General features: G+C 50.0%; 1 protein-coding gene across 4 annotated transcripts in view; it reads right to left on the bottom strand.

Annotated features, from left to right (window-relative positions):
* The window catches only part of ALPK3 (alpha kinase 3), a 32654-nt gene extending 23083 nt beyond the window's left edge, over positions 1 to 9571 (bottom strand). The window contains exon 1 of one of the 4 annotated variants that reach the window (XM_059482546.1): positions 9386 to 9571. In XM_059482546.1, coding sequence (XP_059338529.1) covers positions 9386 to 9528 — 143 coding nt within the window. In that variant the 5' untranslated portion in view covers positions 9529 to 9571. The remainder of the gene's footprint in view (positions 1 to 9385) is intronic. The other 3 variants (XM_059482548.1, XM_059482547.1, XM_059482549.1) reach the window with 3 other exon arrangements.
* Positions 9572 to 14952: the final 5381 nt, after the last annotated feature.

The raw sequence follows: 14952 nt of genomic DNA, 5'->3' as shown, positions 1-14952 counted from the left end.
AGGTCAGAGTTCCTATTAAAAGAAGGTACAGCTGCCTTAGGCTGCCTGCCAGGACGAGCAAGCCACATTGTCAATTGAAATCAAAGGCTGGAAAAATGAAATGGTCGTTAACCACAGAGAATCAGTGTCAGGACATTTATACAAGTAGGTTTCCAAGAAGCAGCACCTTGAGCCTTCCATGCACCATCTGCAGCACTGTGCTCAAAGCAGGCAGCTCCAGCACGGGAGATGTCCAGCCCAGTTCTGTGCTGGCAAGCAGCTGGCCCGAGCTGGGTGCCCTCTGTGCTTCCAAGGACAGCTCCCGGCAGAAGCTGAAAACTCTCTGATCACATTGCTGTCCAGCTTGCCAATCAAATCACTAAGGTCTGGCAAAACATTAAAATAAAAGAACAGAAGTAGACTTTACAAGAATCTACACGCTTTGCTTTCTTTGTGGGAAGATGCAGGAGCATTGACCAATCCAGGGAACAAAATCAAACACAGGTCCTGCACAAGACATCTTGATGAGCTACTTACCAGTGGTCACAGCTCTCCCAAAGGAGTGTCTTCAGGGACTCATGTCCTAGCCAAAGGACAGTGGCAGCAGCCCCTTGCAGGCTGCAGGAAACAACCTCTGTGCATTGACCTGCAGCAGTCAGGAACAGCTCCTCAAGCCTTGACTCACCCACATGGCAATCAAAAGTCCAAAACTAACAGGGACAAGCTAGTCAGCAGCATGTAAGCTCAGTGATTTAACTGCACTGAGGTACATGTTACACCTGTGCAACAACCTCACCACACAGCCTTGGAAATGACTGCAGCATGGCCATCCCCTCTGGGAGGTGCCAGGCCAGACTGCCACATCCCCAAGTGCAGGGAGATCAAACCTTTCCAGCCTCTGTGAACCACCAAAGTTCAGTGCTCTAGGATGGTGCTACAGAAGACAGCAGAAAGAACCACATGGAGGGCCACCTGCAGGTGCACCTCTTCAGGTCTCCTACCCAAATGTGAGTCCCAGTCCTGTGCAAACCAGCAGGACTTCAAGTCTTGCCCTAAAAATGATCACAGAGAGACCCTGAAAACTGGTCCTGCCAACTGTACATTCCACCTGTGGAGACAGAACCTCCATGTGAACACTGAGAAAAGAAGCAGCTCAGCTTGAAGTCCTGACACTTTACACAAATAATTGCATATTTCCTTTGAGAAGAAAAATCAGAAGGGCTCACTGACTCTTCTCCTTCTTCAGGAAAGCAAAGACAGCAGAAGTTTTGGTCTGTTGCTGAGGAGCAGCTTTAACCCAACAAACATGGGTGGCACTTGGCCTTTTGGCAGCAGCTTCACCCTCTCCACCCCCAGCCACACAATCCTGGTCCACTCCCAGTGCCAAGTGCTGGTCATGCAGCCAAAGGATGTGCAGGCTGGGCGTGATCCAGCTGGGGAAATCAAGTGCTCACAGGAACAGGCTGAGGATCACTCACTCACCTGATCCCTCTTCCATGTGCTGTGCTGGTCCATGGAGAAGCCACACAGAGTCCTTTGTCCTTTGAGCTGTATCCTTCCACTCCTTGCAACATCCCTGTGAGCTCCATGCCCTTTCTGGCACTGCCAGGCACAGCTTTGCATTACCTGCCTTACTGACCAGCACCTCACCTTGTCTTCAACACCCTCAGAGCTTCTGGGGCTCAAATTGCACCTCGTGCTGCTCTCACCCCATCCTGACCTCCTGGGGATCCAGGATTCTCCTCCCACACTCCTCACAAGCACAACCACCCCCAGTGATCCCAGGGGCAGCTGTATCCCTGTGCTCTGGGCTGTCCCCAGGCACCTCTGTCTGTCTGGAAACACAACTCACTGGTTTAACTTGTCTCAAAACATTTTGCTTACCACTGCAAGGGAAAAACATCTTTTTACCCAAGAGGAACACTAAAGACCTTCTAAAAAGGAAGTTCCCAAAGTCCTTGCAAGCTAGAATGCTGGTGTAGGCAGTGGTGTGGTTTTAATCACGATTTCTTGCATAAGACAAACAGGGATGTGTCTTGGCTTGGACGTAAAGAAAATAGCAAGAGTCAGAACAAAGGCTGCTTGTGCCATGAACCCATTGTGCTCGTGGATGTGATCACACAGTAAGCACTGACAGTGCTTTTTTTTAATCCCCAGTATTAAGACAACATGGGCTTTATTCAGTGCACATCCTGAGACAGCGCTGAACACTGAACTGAGGGTCTCTTGAGGGTCTCTCCATATTATCAGAAGAAAAAGGCCATCATGTATTAATTGAAGTTTAACCTCAATATGCTAAATTTGCTTTTCAGACTAGAGCTTTAAGCCCCAGAGAGCATGATCAAATTGTGGATCCTGCAGCCAGCAGAGCCCTGCCTGCAGGCAGCTGGCACCTCACTTCAATGACGTTCCAGCATGTCCATGGAGAGCTGAGACAGCACAGCTCCATCAGAACCCAACCCCTGCTGGAAACGTGGGGCTCCTGAGCAGGGCAGCAGATATCCAGTGTGCCTGCTCTGATCCTCTCTGGCACTGGGCTCTCTGTGCCCTGGGCTCCCCAAGGACTTACACAGGGCTCTGCTAATGAGGTGCAGCCGCAGCAGTGGATGTGCCTCCCTCGAGCAGGCTCGGGGCCATTGCACTTACTGGATAAAGGCAAATGCTTTTGTTATCCTGAGGAATACATCTAAAGCACTGAATCAAGGCCTCCAGTGTAACCCTTCCTTCTGTTGGAAAAGTGGACTTCAAAAACATCTGCTCCAGGCATGTCCAGCACTGGTGGGATGAAGCCTCCTCAGGCACCTCCCACTGATGAAGAGAAACTCAGCTTTTTATAAGCTAATTCTGAAAATACACAACTGTTCTCACAGCACTACACCTCTGCACCACATCCCTTCTACCAGCCTCAGTTCTTTGTTAAACTGCATTTTATCATACGCTTTCAAGCTCCTTTGGCCATTTATCATCCTCTTAAAGGTTTTAGCCCTTCAACTACTCCTAATTTTCTCTGGAAGTGAAGACAGCCTTCTTCATTTTTCATGCTCTTGCCAAATTTCAGTCTTGCAAGGGCAGGAGGCAGAACTGTCAACACCATTCACTTTTTTTAACCACTCAAGTTGATGGTCTGGGCTGGCATCCACTGGCACCAAAAAGTTAACTGCTTGAAAAACATACATTTTCAGTCTGGCACCTTTTTTAACCCTCTCATGCAATTATCCATGAAATTACTCTCTTTCTGCATTTCTTATCACTGAGATAAAGAAATCTTTCTCCTTCCAGTGCACTCCTCACATGGAAGTGAGCAAGAGCTCAGGAGACCCTGAAATAGGCTTAACAGTGGCTCCATCCCCATATGGACAAGCACCTGGACTCGAGCTGCTTGAGCTGCAGCAGTGATCAATATTTTTCAGTGCTCTTCCACAGCGTGAAAATTGACCCACACAAGCTGTCCAGTGAAGGAAAAAAAGAGCAAAACGTGTCCATGACAGCAAAGCTGACAGGTCCAAGTTATGTTTTGAGGGAATCAGCATTGCACCAAAGCTCCTTGGAGAGCCTGGCAGCCTGTACAGAGCTGGACAGAGGGACTGGCAATTTCCTACAGACATTGCCCCTCTCTGGCTCCCTGATATTATTGGGCATGTTTAGCACATGCAGACTTCCAAGTATAAGATTTCCTATGAACTTGCCTGTCTTCAAGGTTAACACTGCTTGAGACAAATACAAACCACTCAGCTGTCAGCAGTGAACCCTTTTCAGGGTTTAAAAGCCAATACTGAGGCTTTCATGTAGGCATGGCTGTGCTCAGAGCTGCTTTCCTGCCACGTGTCCTGCTCCTTATCAAGCACTCCCTGCACACACAGAATGTGTGCTGGTGCTCATACACCATGGCAGGAGCTATCAGCAGGCCTGTGATAAAGCAGCTCTGGGTGCTGTGTTGCTGTACAAGACACATTGTTATTTCACAGAATGGAAAACAGATGTATTGAGTCTTTGCTTGTCAAGGTCACAGAGCGAATCCATGTCAGAGATGCAGAAATGTGACAATTTTTTTCTGCAGGTAATTTACTTTTTGCTGAAATGAACAGATTCGTGTGTAACAATTCAGGCTAGATTTCATTAACAGAGAAGGTGGAAAACAATAAATTAAGTTACACATTCCTGTATCAGCCTCTGTAATGCTCTGAAGATGGCTCAGATTTGTGTGTTTTAACTCTTAATTGTTGCTGCCTCTATGGCCCAAATTAAACATAGAAACACACCAAGGGATAAGAAATGGCCAAAAAAATAAAGCAAAGTAACTATTGGACAATGAGATGCCCAGGAAAGGCGACATCCTCCTGGCAGCTCACTCTGTAGAGAAAATAAAATAAAATAAAAATGCCTGTAACAGCCCTTCCATCTTCCTCTTCTTGGACCAGTTGATGCTGTGAATGTGAGATAACAACCTCAGTCACTCAAGATCTTCCTCCTCTCATCCAAAGAGAGCAAGGGTAGAGCAGGTTTCAATTCCATCTCCTAGGAACTGTCTCTGCTGGACATGAGAGGTGCCCTGTTTGGAGATGACCACACTCTGTCCCCCACACAATGGTACCCCTGGCCTGGGAAACATCCCCTTTCAGGAGGTCTCCTGAGAAGAGCACAGTTCTCACATGTGATATCCTCTGTGTCTTTATGGTGACCCTGAAGGGCATGGGCTTATCAGGACACTCACTCAGCTCCACTTGGCTTCCTAGGGGATATTTACATATGGACAGGAGGCTATGGAAAGGGAGCTGAAAAATCTCCCTTTGGAATTGCTGAGGATGGTTATTCAGAGCGCACAGCTGCTGAGGAGCCCCACTCAAAGCAGAGCCCTCCAGCAATGGGAAACAACCTCTTGTGTCCTGCAGGTCACAGGGTGTGGAGATGACTCATTGACACCCCAAACTTTGCCTTTCCTGTAGGAACTAGCTGTCCCTCTTCCCAGAGTTTGAGACACCTCCATCCCACAAATCAAACTGACTGAGTGCTCTCAGCTGCCTCAGCTGGCATCTGACCAGGGGGTTACACCACTCCTGGCCAAAAGCAAAGTCCCCTTGGACATTACAGGTACCCAGCTGCCAAAGAGGGAACTCCACTGAACTAAACCTGCTTTTCAGGAACCAAGGGCTTCCTCAGCACACTTTATTATAGCAACAGATCTTTCTCCTTCATTTGATATTATGTGCAAAGCAAGAGGGACAAGACTGGGAATGGTTTGCAGCCAGAAGAGCCAGGTGGCAAGGCCCTCTCCTGAGCTCAAGTGCCACCCCAAGCAGAGTTATCCAAGAAAAGCTCAGAGGCAATGCCACTACACTCTATAAATATCTGGATATGATGTAGCTGTGACAGTAGAAAGACATTCAAGCAAGGAAGCAAGTCTCTAATGAGACTGAGGAGCAGACAGCTGCATTAGGTAAGAGGTGCAGATCACTTCCAGCAGAGGTTTGCCTAGCACTCAGATGAAAGTTTTATATAAAATTGCATCTCTCTGCACAATACACTCCCCAGATTTGCTAGTTCTTACAAAAAGGACATCTAAAAAGATGTCTTGAGGGTTGTGGCCCATGAATGCAGCTAAGGTAGACCCTGAATAGGACTGACAGTGAAATAATTACTTGCTTGAAATAATTCCTTTGAGACATTACAGGTTTGTTAAAAAAAAAAACAACACAGATTAAAAAAAATCCTGTCAGCAGCCAGAGCAGAGGGCAAGTCACTGTGGCCATAAGCTGCTCCTGACACTGTCTAATATCAGGTATGTTAAAAGAGCAGGAAAGGAAAAACATGGAGCTGTTTGCTCACATGGAAAATCCTTACTAAAGTCTAGTTCCCAAGAGCACAAAGAGTAAATACCCTGAATACTCTGTTTAATAAAAGGATGATGTTCTATCTATGGCCACTTTCAACACCTCTATTCTTCTGGCTTTCTTAGCACCACCTCTAGAAAATTCTACAAGTTAAAACCCAGAAAAATCATGTTCTGGTTACCTGATTCATATCCTTCAATTTACATTATATCCCTTTCCTCCAACAGGGTTAGGGACACCAAGTAAGACATCCAAACTGCCCTCAACACAGAATCACAGAATGGTTTGGGTTGGATGGGACCTTAAAGCTCATCTTGTTCCACCACCTGCCATGGGCAGGTGACCTAGACCAGGGTGCTCCAAGCCCCATCCAGCCTGGCCTGGGACACTTCCAGGGATGGGGCAGCCACAGTCCCTCTGGGCACCCTGCGCCAGGGCCTCACCACCCTCACAGGAAGAACTGAACCCTAATATTCCATCTAACCCTGCCCTCTGTTAGTTTGAAGCCATTCCCCCTTGTCCTGTCACTCCAGCCCTTGTAAAGAGTCTCTCTCCATCCTTCTCTTAGGCTGCCTTCAGGTACTGAAGGCCACAATCAGGTTACCCAAAGGCTTCTCCAGGATGAACAATTCCAGCATTTTCTCATGGCAGAGGTGTTCCATCCCTCTGACAATCTTGGTGCCTCCTCTGGACTCGTTCCAACAGCTCCATTCCTGTGCTGGGATCCACAGGGCAGAGCGTGTTCATAAGTCACCCCAGAAGCAGGGATTTCCAACCTCAGTTTCTTTTTTAAAAGATCTCTCCAGGTCTTTGTGTATCTCTACCACGTTACTACACTTTCTACTGCTTTAAGAAGTGGTGAACAGGCAAATATTTTAGTTAAACATACTCTGTGTATACACATAAAGACAGAAAGAGAGAAACCTGAAAAACCCCACATTTTCTTTGGATCACAATATCCATTTTTGTTTCCTAATTGCTACGGTAGCCTCCCACAGCAATCCTGTGTTTGTCTCGTTGCCTTTGTTACTTTCAAACCCAGCAAATCCAAACCCATTCTGTGTTAGAGAGCTGCTCAGTGTTATCTGCTGTTCTGCATGTTGCTCATCGTGCTTTTCAAGTTCTCCCAGGTATGCTCTCCAGATGTTCCTGGATTTAATTAAAGTCATAATTGCTTTCTGAAAGTCTCCTTGCTACACCATTCCAGTCATTTGCTTCCCAGAATTGTTATGATACATTTTTCAATTACAACATAAAAAGCCACACTTCATTCAAGCCCTTGCCCTGCATTTTAGACAACAGTTTCCAAAAATCCCAGCTCAAGTCTTCAGCACTTGTAGGGCTCTGCAGGGAACCTGACTTTTATATTCCTCCTCCCTAACTCATTAGAGAACCTAGAAGTTGCCATGAACTCTGGGAAAGGTCAATTTTGCCATTTAGCCATTATTTAGTCACTGCTTCTTACAACAGAATGGGCAGACAGTGGATTTAAGAGACAAAATTAAATTGCCTTGCCACAGGCTTTGACGATCATGCACATAAGTGGTTGGAAAAACGATTGGAGAATTTGTGGAAATTGAATGTGCTGCTGATTTAACTGGGGCAGCAGAGTCCCTATGCCAGCACTGGGCTCCCACTGATGGAAATTGGAGTCTAGCCAAGGCAGCATTAGGTTGAAAAGCTCAAAAGGTCCAGGGCTCAGAGCTCGGCAGCTATGGGCTGGATTTGCCACGCCTGAGGCATAGCCCCAAGGGGTGCTGCAGCCTGAAGACACCAGGAGCACTGCCTGCATGGGTGCTGCACTGCTCCCTGCCTTCCCCAACAGAGGAAACTCTGGGAATCCAACTGGGAATACTAAAGGTGTTTCTTGCTCGATGGATGAACTCTCCTTTATGGTTAAACTGATTAAAGCTGCAATTTGAGAGTAGTCAAGGAAAATAAAAGTTAAGCTGTAGGCAACCCAAATACCTCAACATCTTCTTTATTAAAACCCCTCTCTGCTTGTAATCCACAGAATGGAGTCACTGGGCTCAGTTAAGAGATTTCCAGTCCCTGGTATGATCTGAGGCCACAGGCTGTGGACTCTATATGGACATTTGGTGGTGCTGAAGACGTCACTGTGTGCAGCCAGTCTGTGATTAGCTCACATCCCAGCACGACATGATACCCCCACAGAGGAACTGAATTTAGGCAACTTCACTTTGGCGTCACCCCAGTTTTAACACCTGACTTCCAAGCAGCACTTTTTTATCTCTTTTGGTCCTGCATTTATTTTTATGAATGTCTGACTCCTTGAGGCATCAATGCTTGACACGCTGGAAATGGATTATTTATAAACCATCAGCAGGGAAGAGGCACACTCATTTGGAGAGCTCATAGACTGAAGAGCATTCCCAGCGAATTCAAAGCAATTTCAAGGCTTTTTTTGAGTGCCTCACACAATCACCGACACCTTGGGTGCTGCTGGCATATCACCCTGTAATTCTGTGTTTGCTAACCTCAGTCAGGCTCAGCTGACAGCATGTTTATCATACCTTCCCCCTGCGAACAAAGCCTTATTCCTACCCCAGACCCTGTGCTGGAGGCCATTCCTGACCCAGGAATGCTGATCTCACTGCTGCTCAGCCCCTATCTACAGTGCAGAAATGCCTTTTTGACAATAAGATAAGGCACCCAGCGGGCCCCTCGCTCTGTCTGGCGAGGCACTTCACTACAATGAAGGCAGGAAGGTCAGTGCTGTTCCCTGAGTTTAACTGGAGACACTGGTGTCTGTCAGGATTTCATAAAAACTGCTTGGACTGAGCCTTCACTGGGGTCTGCAGCTTTCTCATGAGGGGAAGAGCAGTGGCAGCACCAATCAATCTCTGCTCTCTGGTGAGCAGCAACCGGACCTGAGGGGCCAGCATGAAGCGGTACAAGGGGGCTTAAAATAGACGAGATTATTGGATATTCAGAAAGGTTTCTTCACTCAGAAGGGTGAAGAAGGTGTGGAGGCTGTTCTGGTGGGTCACCAGAACAGGCTCCACAGGGCAGCAGTCATGGCCCCACAGCTGCCAGAGCTCCAGGAGTGTTTGGACAACCAGCTCAGGCGCAGCACGGGATTGTTGGGGTGTCCTGGGCACGGCCAGGAGCTGGTCTCGACGATCCTTGTGGACAGGACATTCCATGATTCTATTCTATGATTCCACCACCACTTCACACACCCGCTCAGCCACACGCAATGCGCCGTGTCCACAGGCCCTGCCCCGCAATAGCTGCGACACCGCCAGCTCTCTCTGGGGAGGCGAGGGACCGGGCTAGAGCACACAGCAGCCCCTCTGGAAAGCCCGAGCCATGGCTCGGTTTTCTCCCCTGGAGCAGCTCCCGAGGGACGGCCAGGCCCGTTGTCAACACCACTTCCAGCTGGCCTCGCATTCCCTGCGAGGCCTCATGGGTCGGGTGAGGGCCAGCCCGGCCTCCCCGCTGCACCCCCGGCCCGCTCCGTCCCCGCACCCCGCGCCCGCCGTCACCGCACCCAGGGCCGCGGGCAGCTCGGGGACAGCCCCCAGAGCAGCGCCTTCCCCCGGGCCGGCGCTCACCTGTTCTGGGGCCGGATGCCCAGCAGGTAACTCCGTCGGTCCGGCCGCGAGGCCCAGGCCGCGCTCTCGGCCTCCTCCGCGCCGTCGATGTGGCTCGTTCCCCGCCCGTAGAGGCCCGCCAGGGCCCTGCGGGTCGAGCTCATGGCCGGAGTGCGGCTGCCGTGCCCCGCGGCCGTCGCTGCCCTCCCTGTCACTCACGGCCGCCGTTTATAGACCCTCCGCACATGCCGCTGTCAATCGTGACGCGGCCGCTGCCCGGCCTCCCCGGGCCGCCTGCCCGGCCGCCTCCTCCTCCACCTCCTCCTCCTCTCGCCATCGAGTCCGGCTTTTGAGGAAGAAGTGAACTTCACCAGACATTCTCTGGTGACCACTGACAGAACCCGGTGGTACAGCGTTGAAGTTGTGTCAGGTTTTCACTGGATATCAGGAAAAGTTTCCTCCCCAGAGGATAGCTGGAAGAAGTGAACTTTTCCTTATAATAACTGCCCCATCACAGGGGATTTCTCACACATCAAAGAGGTGACCACTGATAGAACCCGGTGGTACAGCATTGAAGCTGTGTCAGGTTTTCACTGGATATCAGGAAAAGGTTCTTTCCCAGAGGATGGTTGGAAGAAGTAAACTTTTCCTTATAATAACTGCCTCACCTCAGAGGATTTCTCACATCTCAAAGAGGTGACCACTGATAGAACCTGGTGGTACAGCACTGAAGTTGTGTCAGGATTTCACTGGATATCAGGAAAAATTCTTCCCCAGAGGATGGTTTGGCACTGAACACATTCTCCAGGGAATAGTCATAGCCCCAAGGCTGCCAGAGCTCCAGGAGCTTTTGGACATTCTCAGGCACAATGTGGAGTTGTTGGGGTGTCCTGTGCAGGGCCAGAAGTTGAACCTGATGGTCCTTGTGGGTCCCTTCCAGGTTATTCTGTGATTTCTCAGGATCAGTTCCAACATTCCCCACTTCCTTGCAGCACAAGGCTCCCAACCTGCCTGGCAGCACCTCTCAGCATGGGCATGGCAGTCACATCCTCACATCACTTGGCAGCCTGTTTTTTACCCCAGAATGCCCAAGAGAAAGTCTGTGATGGTATTTATTCAGTCTCTAAAAAAGACAGCACAAAAGAGAGATGTAAAAGGTGGATACATGTCACAAACAATTACTAGCTGTGATTTAATACCAAATGAAAATATAATGAGTAATAAAATGGACTTATTTTCTTGTTCTACCTTTCTCTTGCCTGTCAAGTTGTTGCATCATGTGCTGCAGACATGTCACTGGTGGCACTGTATCCCTCCAGCACTGGAATGATGGATGGAGCAGATTCACTGTGGATTAGCTGCCTGCCCATGGCTGCACAGCAGTGATTGCAGCAGGAGCAGGGAAATTATGGCAAATTGCTCCATTCCAGGAAATAAAACATGATTAGAGCTGATCCTTCTGGGACAGGAGAGGCAGCAGATGTGGCAGCAAGCAGCAGGACAGGTGATGGATGCATTGGTGCAGGACATTCCTGATTCCTTTTCCTCAGCAAATACTGTGATTTGGAATGTGACTTTGGCTAGGGACTGGTACCAGGGTATGCACAGACACCCAGAGTGTGTGCATCATCTGTACAGGTGACACAACAGTGGCAGGTGATCACATTATCAGGCTTGTAAATTGCAGGATTTGTGATACCAGAGAGGATATTTGATCTTGGCAAATGCAAAGGAGATGGACCTCCTGAGACATTTGGATGTGCTCCTAGGAAATATGGAGAAGGGTGGTCCCAGAGGGCTGACTGAAAACCTTCACCATGCAGTGAAACAGCAGATGAAATTGCATGAAACAAATAGAACATGATCCATGGGGGAAACCACAGTACTCATTTTCAATAGGCAGCAGTGAGCTCTGTGTGAGCTAATGTCACTTAGAAATAATCCATCTCAAACAGAAAACAGCAGATGCCCAAAGAACCCAAATGCAGAACTCAGAGAAGGGCAGCAAAGATGAGCCAATATCCAGGCTGGCTGCTGCATGAAGGGTGACTGTGTGGACTGGGACTCTCCAGCCTGGAAGAAGCTACTGAGGTGCCCATGACTGAGGAATACACAGCTGAGAGGGACAAGGAGAACAAGTCAGATTAGCAGGAGGTAAAATAGTGAAAGGGAGATGCTTCCTCCCTCCCCTTGGCTTTAGGCTACTCCCACACATGGCTGTGGCTGTTCAATGTCAACAGGGATTAATAAAATCCACAGGACAAATCTGTGGAAAGAAAATCTCCTGAGATTTATGCAGTATGAAGATATAACCTTCAGTTCAAGAAATGTTTGAGCTGCATAAGAATGTTCAGTGTGAGCATGCCCTGATCTCACACCCTTTGTTCTGCTCTGGCTGCTGCCCAAATGTGGGAGGCAGGATGCTGGGCTGGGAGGACTCAAGCTGGCATTCTCCTGATCCCATCCCTTTCTCTGGAAAGAGAAAGAGAATTTTCAGGTCCCACAACTTCAGGAAACCTGAAGACCCAACATATGAATTACACATTCTTTACCATGAGCCCAATATCTTGGCATATTGATCTGATAGAACAGAGCCCAGACCAGCTAAGAAGGGTGTCCAGAAGAGGTAGGTTTCTGCTTTGGGCCTGGAACTGTGTCTGATTTCAGATTCCCAAATACAGGAAAGACACCAATATGCTGGATCAAGTCAAATGGAGGCCACCTAAAAGACCGAAGGAGCTCAGACACCTGACACAGGAGAAGAGGGTGAGAGAAACTGGGGTTTAGGCTTTGGGGAAAGGCTAAAAGGAGACCTCCTTGTTTTCTTCACTACCTCACAGGAGGCACAGAGGTGCAGAGTGATGGAATGAGAGGCCAAAAAGCAAATGGCAAGGAGGAAAGTTCTGAATAGATATTGGGAAAATTACTTGCCCTGTGAAGGGAATCAAGCAGTACCACGGGGGACCCAAGAGACAGGCACTCTCCATTCTGTGAGACATTTGACAGTGGAGGGGACAGGGTGCTGAGCAGCTGATTGACATCCTGCTCAGGGTGGGGGGCTGGATCAGAGACCCCCAGGGCTCCCTTCCCAGCCTGGTCATGTCATGGTTTGGTGCTGCACCCCGTCAGTGGAGAGAAGCCTGGATGGTGAGCGCAGAAAGAGCCTGCTGTGGTGTTTGATCCTCCCCCTGACACGCAGGGCTTATATTCCTTTTCTGCCCTTTCAAGCTCTGAATGGTTCCTGTGCCTGTTGCCTGCTGAGACAGCTTCCTCTCACAGCATCTGCTCTCCCGTCAGTCTGCTCAGAGAGTGACAGTGCCCTCTGCTCCTGGCTCCGGGGGAAATGCATTCAGCTGCTGCAGCCTGAGCCAGCCAGAAACGAGGCTTCAGACCTCGTTAGCAAAGCTTTCTTCCTCTGCCTGCAAATCCAGCACCGACTCACGCAGGCACAGATGTTTTCTCACTCCTCTTGCACAATTTATCCTTCCCTTTCCCATCCTGCACCCTTAAGTTCCTCCCTTTCTAAAATGACAGGCTTCTTCCTGCAGTCCTACAACAAGCTCTCACCTCTGGTTCTTCCCCAGATATTAACAGGTAGTGCCAGGGAAGGGCTCTGACAGAGCACAAGCACAATGGGCTTCCTGAGGAGGTATTTGGAGGAGGATTCTTTCTATCAAGTCTGGAGAAACAGTCCACAGGGAACACAGCAACCTCCAGCTGTTTGAAGAGATTCTGCATCAGCCAGAAGTGTCATCTTTAGCTATGGGAAGGTGCTGGGGTTAATTTAATGATCATTTTTATTGGCTACGTGTGTTGCATAGATAATAACTCTGCAGGATAGATGTGCCACAGAGCTGCTGGCACATACTCAGCCAGAACCTTAATTTTCAATCATTTATAGATATATTTCCAAATGTCTAGCTGGACCATGCAGAAAATAGGGAAAAAAAAGGGTCTGTGTGATCTCAGACAGCTGGGGAGATGAGCACAAAGGGAGGTCCTATGGTTTTCCTGCCTTTGCAGTGTGACCATCCCATTCTGCACAAAGGAAAGGATATGGAGGGACAGAGCCTTTCCCTGATCCACCAGTTGTGTTGGGTTTGGCTTTTTCCCACCACCTTCTTCCCCAACTGTTATAAAATAAAAGCAGCAGTTAGAGATGCATCCTCCAGCCTTGCTTAGTCCCTCTGACCCTATGGCACAGCTCAGCCCTGCCCTGGGTTCCATAGGGCATGGATCCACGAGCACTTGGCCACAACTGCTTCTCTCTGCCATCCTGATGCCCCTGTTTGTGCCCTTCCATGCTCTCCTCCTGTGAGAGATATCCCTGATGGCCTCCCTTTTGCTTGCTCAGCCCATAGCTACAGGATAGAGAAATTTCAGCAGCAGAGTGAGTCTCTCGTAGCTTTCTCTCTAACTGGTCCATGGTCCCCCTCATGCTGAAGTCCTGGTCTCCAGGGAGTCTGCTTCCTAGGACTATTAACACAGGGAGAAGCCAGCCAGATACAAATTTGTCTGCCCTGAGTTCATTCCTCAGAGCTTTGTGTCACACTCCCTTCCCAATCACTTCAAAGTTCTTTGGGAATGACAGTCACTCCCTGGCCACCCTTTGTCCTCCCTAGCCACCATTTCCAGCTAATTTCCTGGTAGCCCTGATGCCTCTGGAAAGGTGATGAGTATTGGTTAATGAGCCTGACCTTGCCCTAACCTTGCCAGCGCAAGTCTCGGCACAGCGCTGGGGACTCCTCCACGCTTCCCTTCTTTCCCAGAGGGGCTTGTGCAACCTCCGGAGGGCTGGCCCAGCCACTTCCCTCGGGCCGTCCGTGATGCCCGGCCCAGCTGGCGGGGACTTCTCGGAGGAAGGGGGTTCTAACACACCCACCCCGGGGAGTGCTGGCTCCACCATGAACCTTCCGGGCCGTGCTCCCCAGGAGAGACGTGAGTGCGGCCCTGGAGCCGGGGTGAGGGCATGGGGCGAGAGTGGCTGCGGGGATGAGGGCGTGGGTGATCATGGGGGGACGGACAGGGCCACCCGTGGGGACACGGTGAGGACACCCGTGGGGATGTAGATGAAGATGGCTGTGGGGATGAGGCTGAGGGCACTGGGGTGGACACGGTGAGGACACCCGTGGGGATAGGGGCGAATATACCCATCAGGGGGTGCAGGACAGTGTGGGGAGGACATCTGTGAGGAGAGGGGCAAGAATAACTGTAGGGAGTGGAGGGGGGCTGTGGGAAGGAGGGGAGGACACTCCTGGTAAGTAGTTGATGTCACCAGTCAGAATGGGGACAAGGACACCTGTGGCGAAGCGGCAATGACGATTGTGGGGATTGGGTGAGGTCTCCAGTGGGGATGGGGGTGAAAACACCCGTGGGGAGGGGGTGAAGATATCTGTGGGATATGGGGTGGTGGGGACGGGGACGAGACGGGACGAGGACACGCGGTAGGGGGAGGGAAGGACACCCGTGTGAATGAGGGTGAGGTCAGCAGTGGCGGTGGGGAGGCCGCGTGTGAGGAGTGTGGAGCGGGGCGAGGCCACCAGTGGGGGTGGGCGTGGGGACACCCCTGGGCAGGGGGCCAGGTCACT

This window comes from Ammospiza nelsoni, chromosome 14 (genome assembly GCF_027579445.1).
Source record: "Ammospiza nelsoni isolate bAmmNel1 chromosome 14, bAmmNel1.pri, whole genome shotgun sequence".
Taxonomy (NCBI): Eukaryota; Metazoa; Chordata; class Aves; order Passeriformes; family Passerellidae; genus Ammospiza; species Ammospiza nelsoni.
The sequence above is the reverse complement of the archived record's forward strand: the minus strand, read 5'-3'. Positions and strand labels throughout refer to the sequence as shown.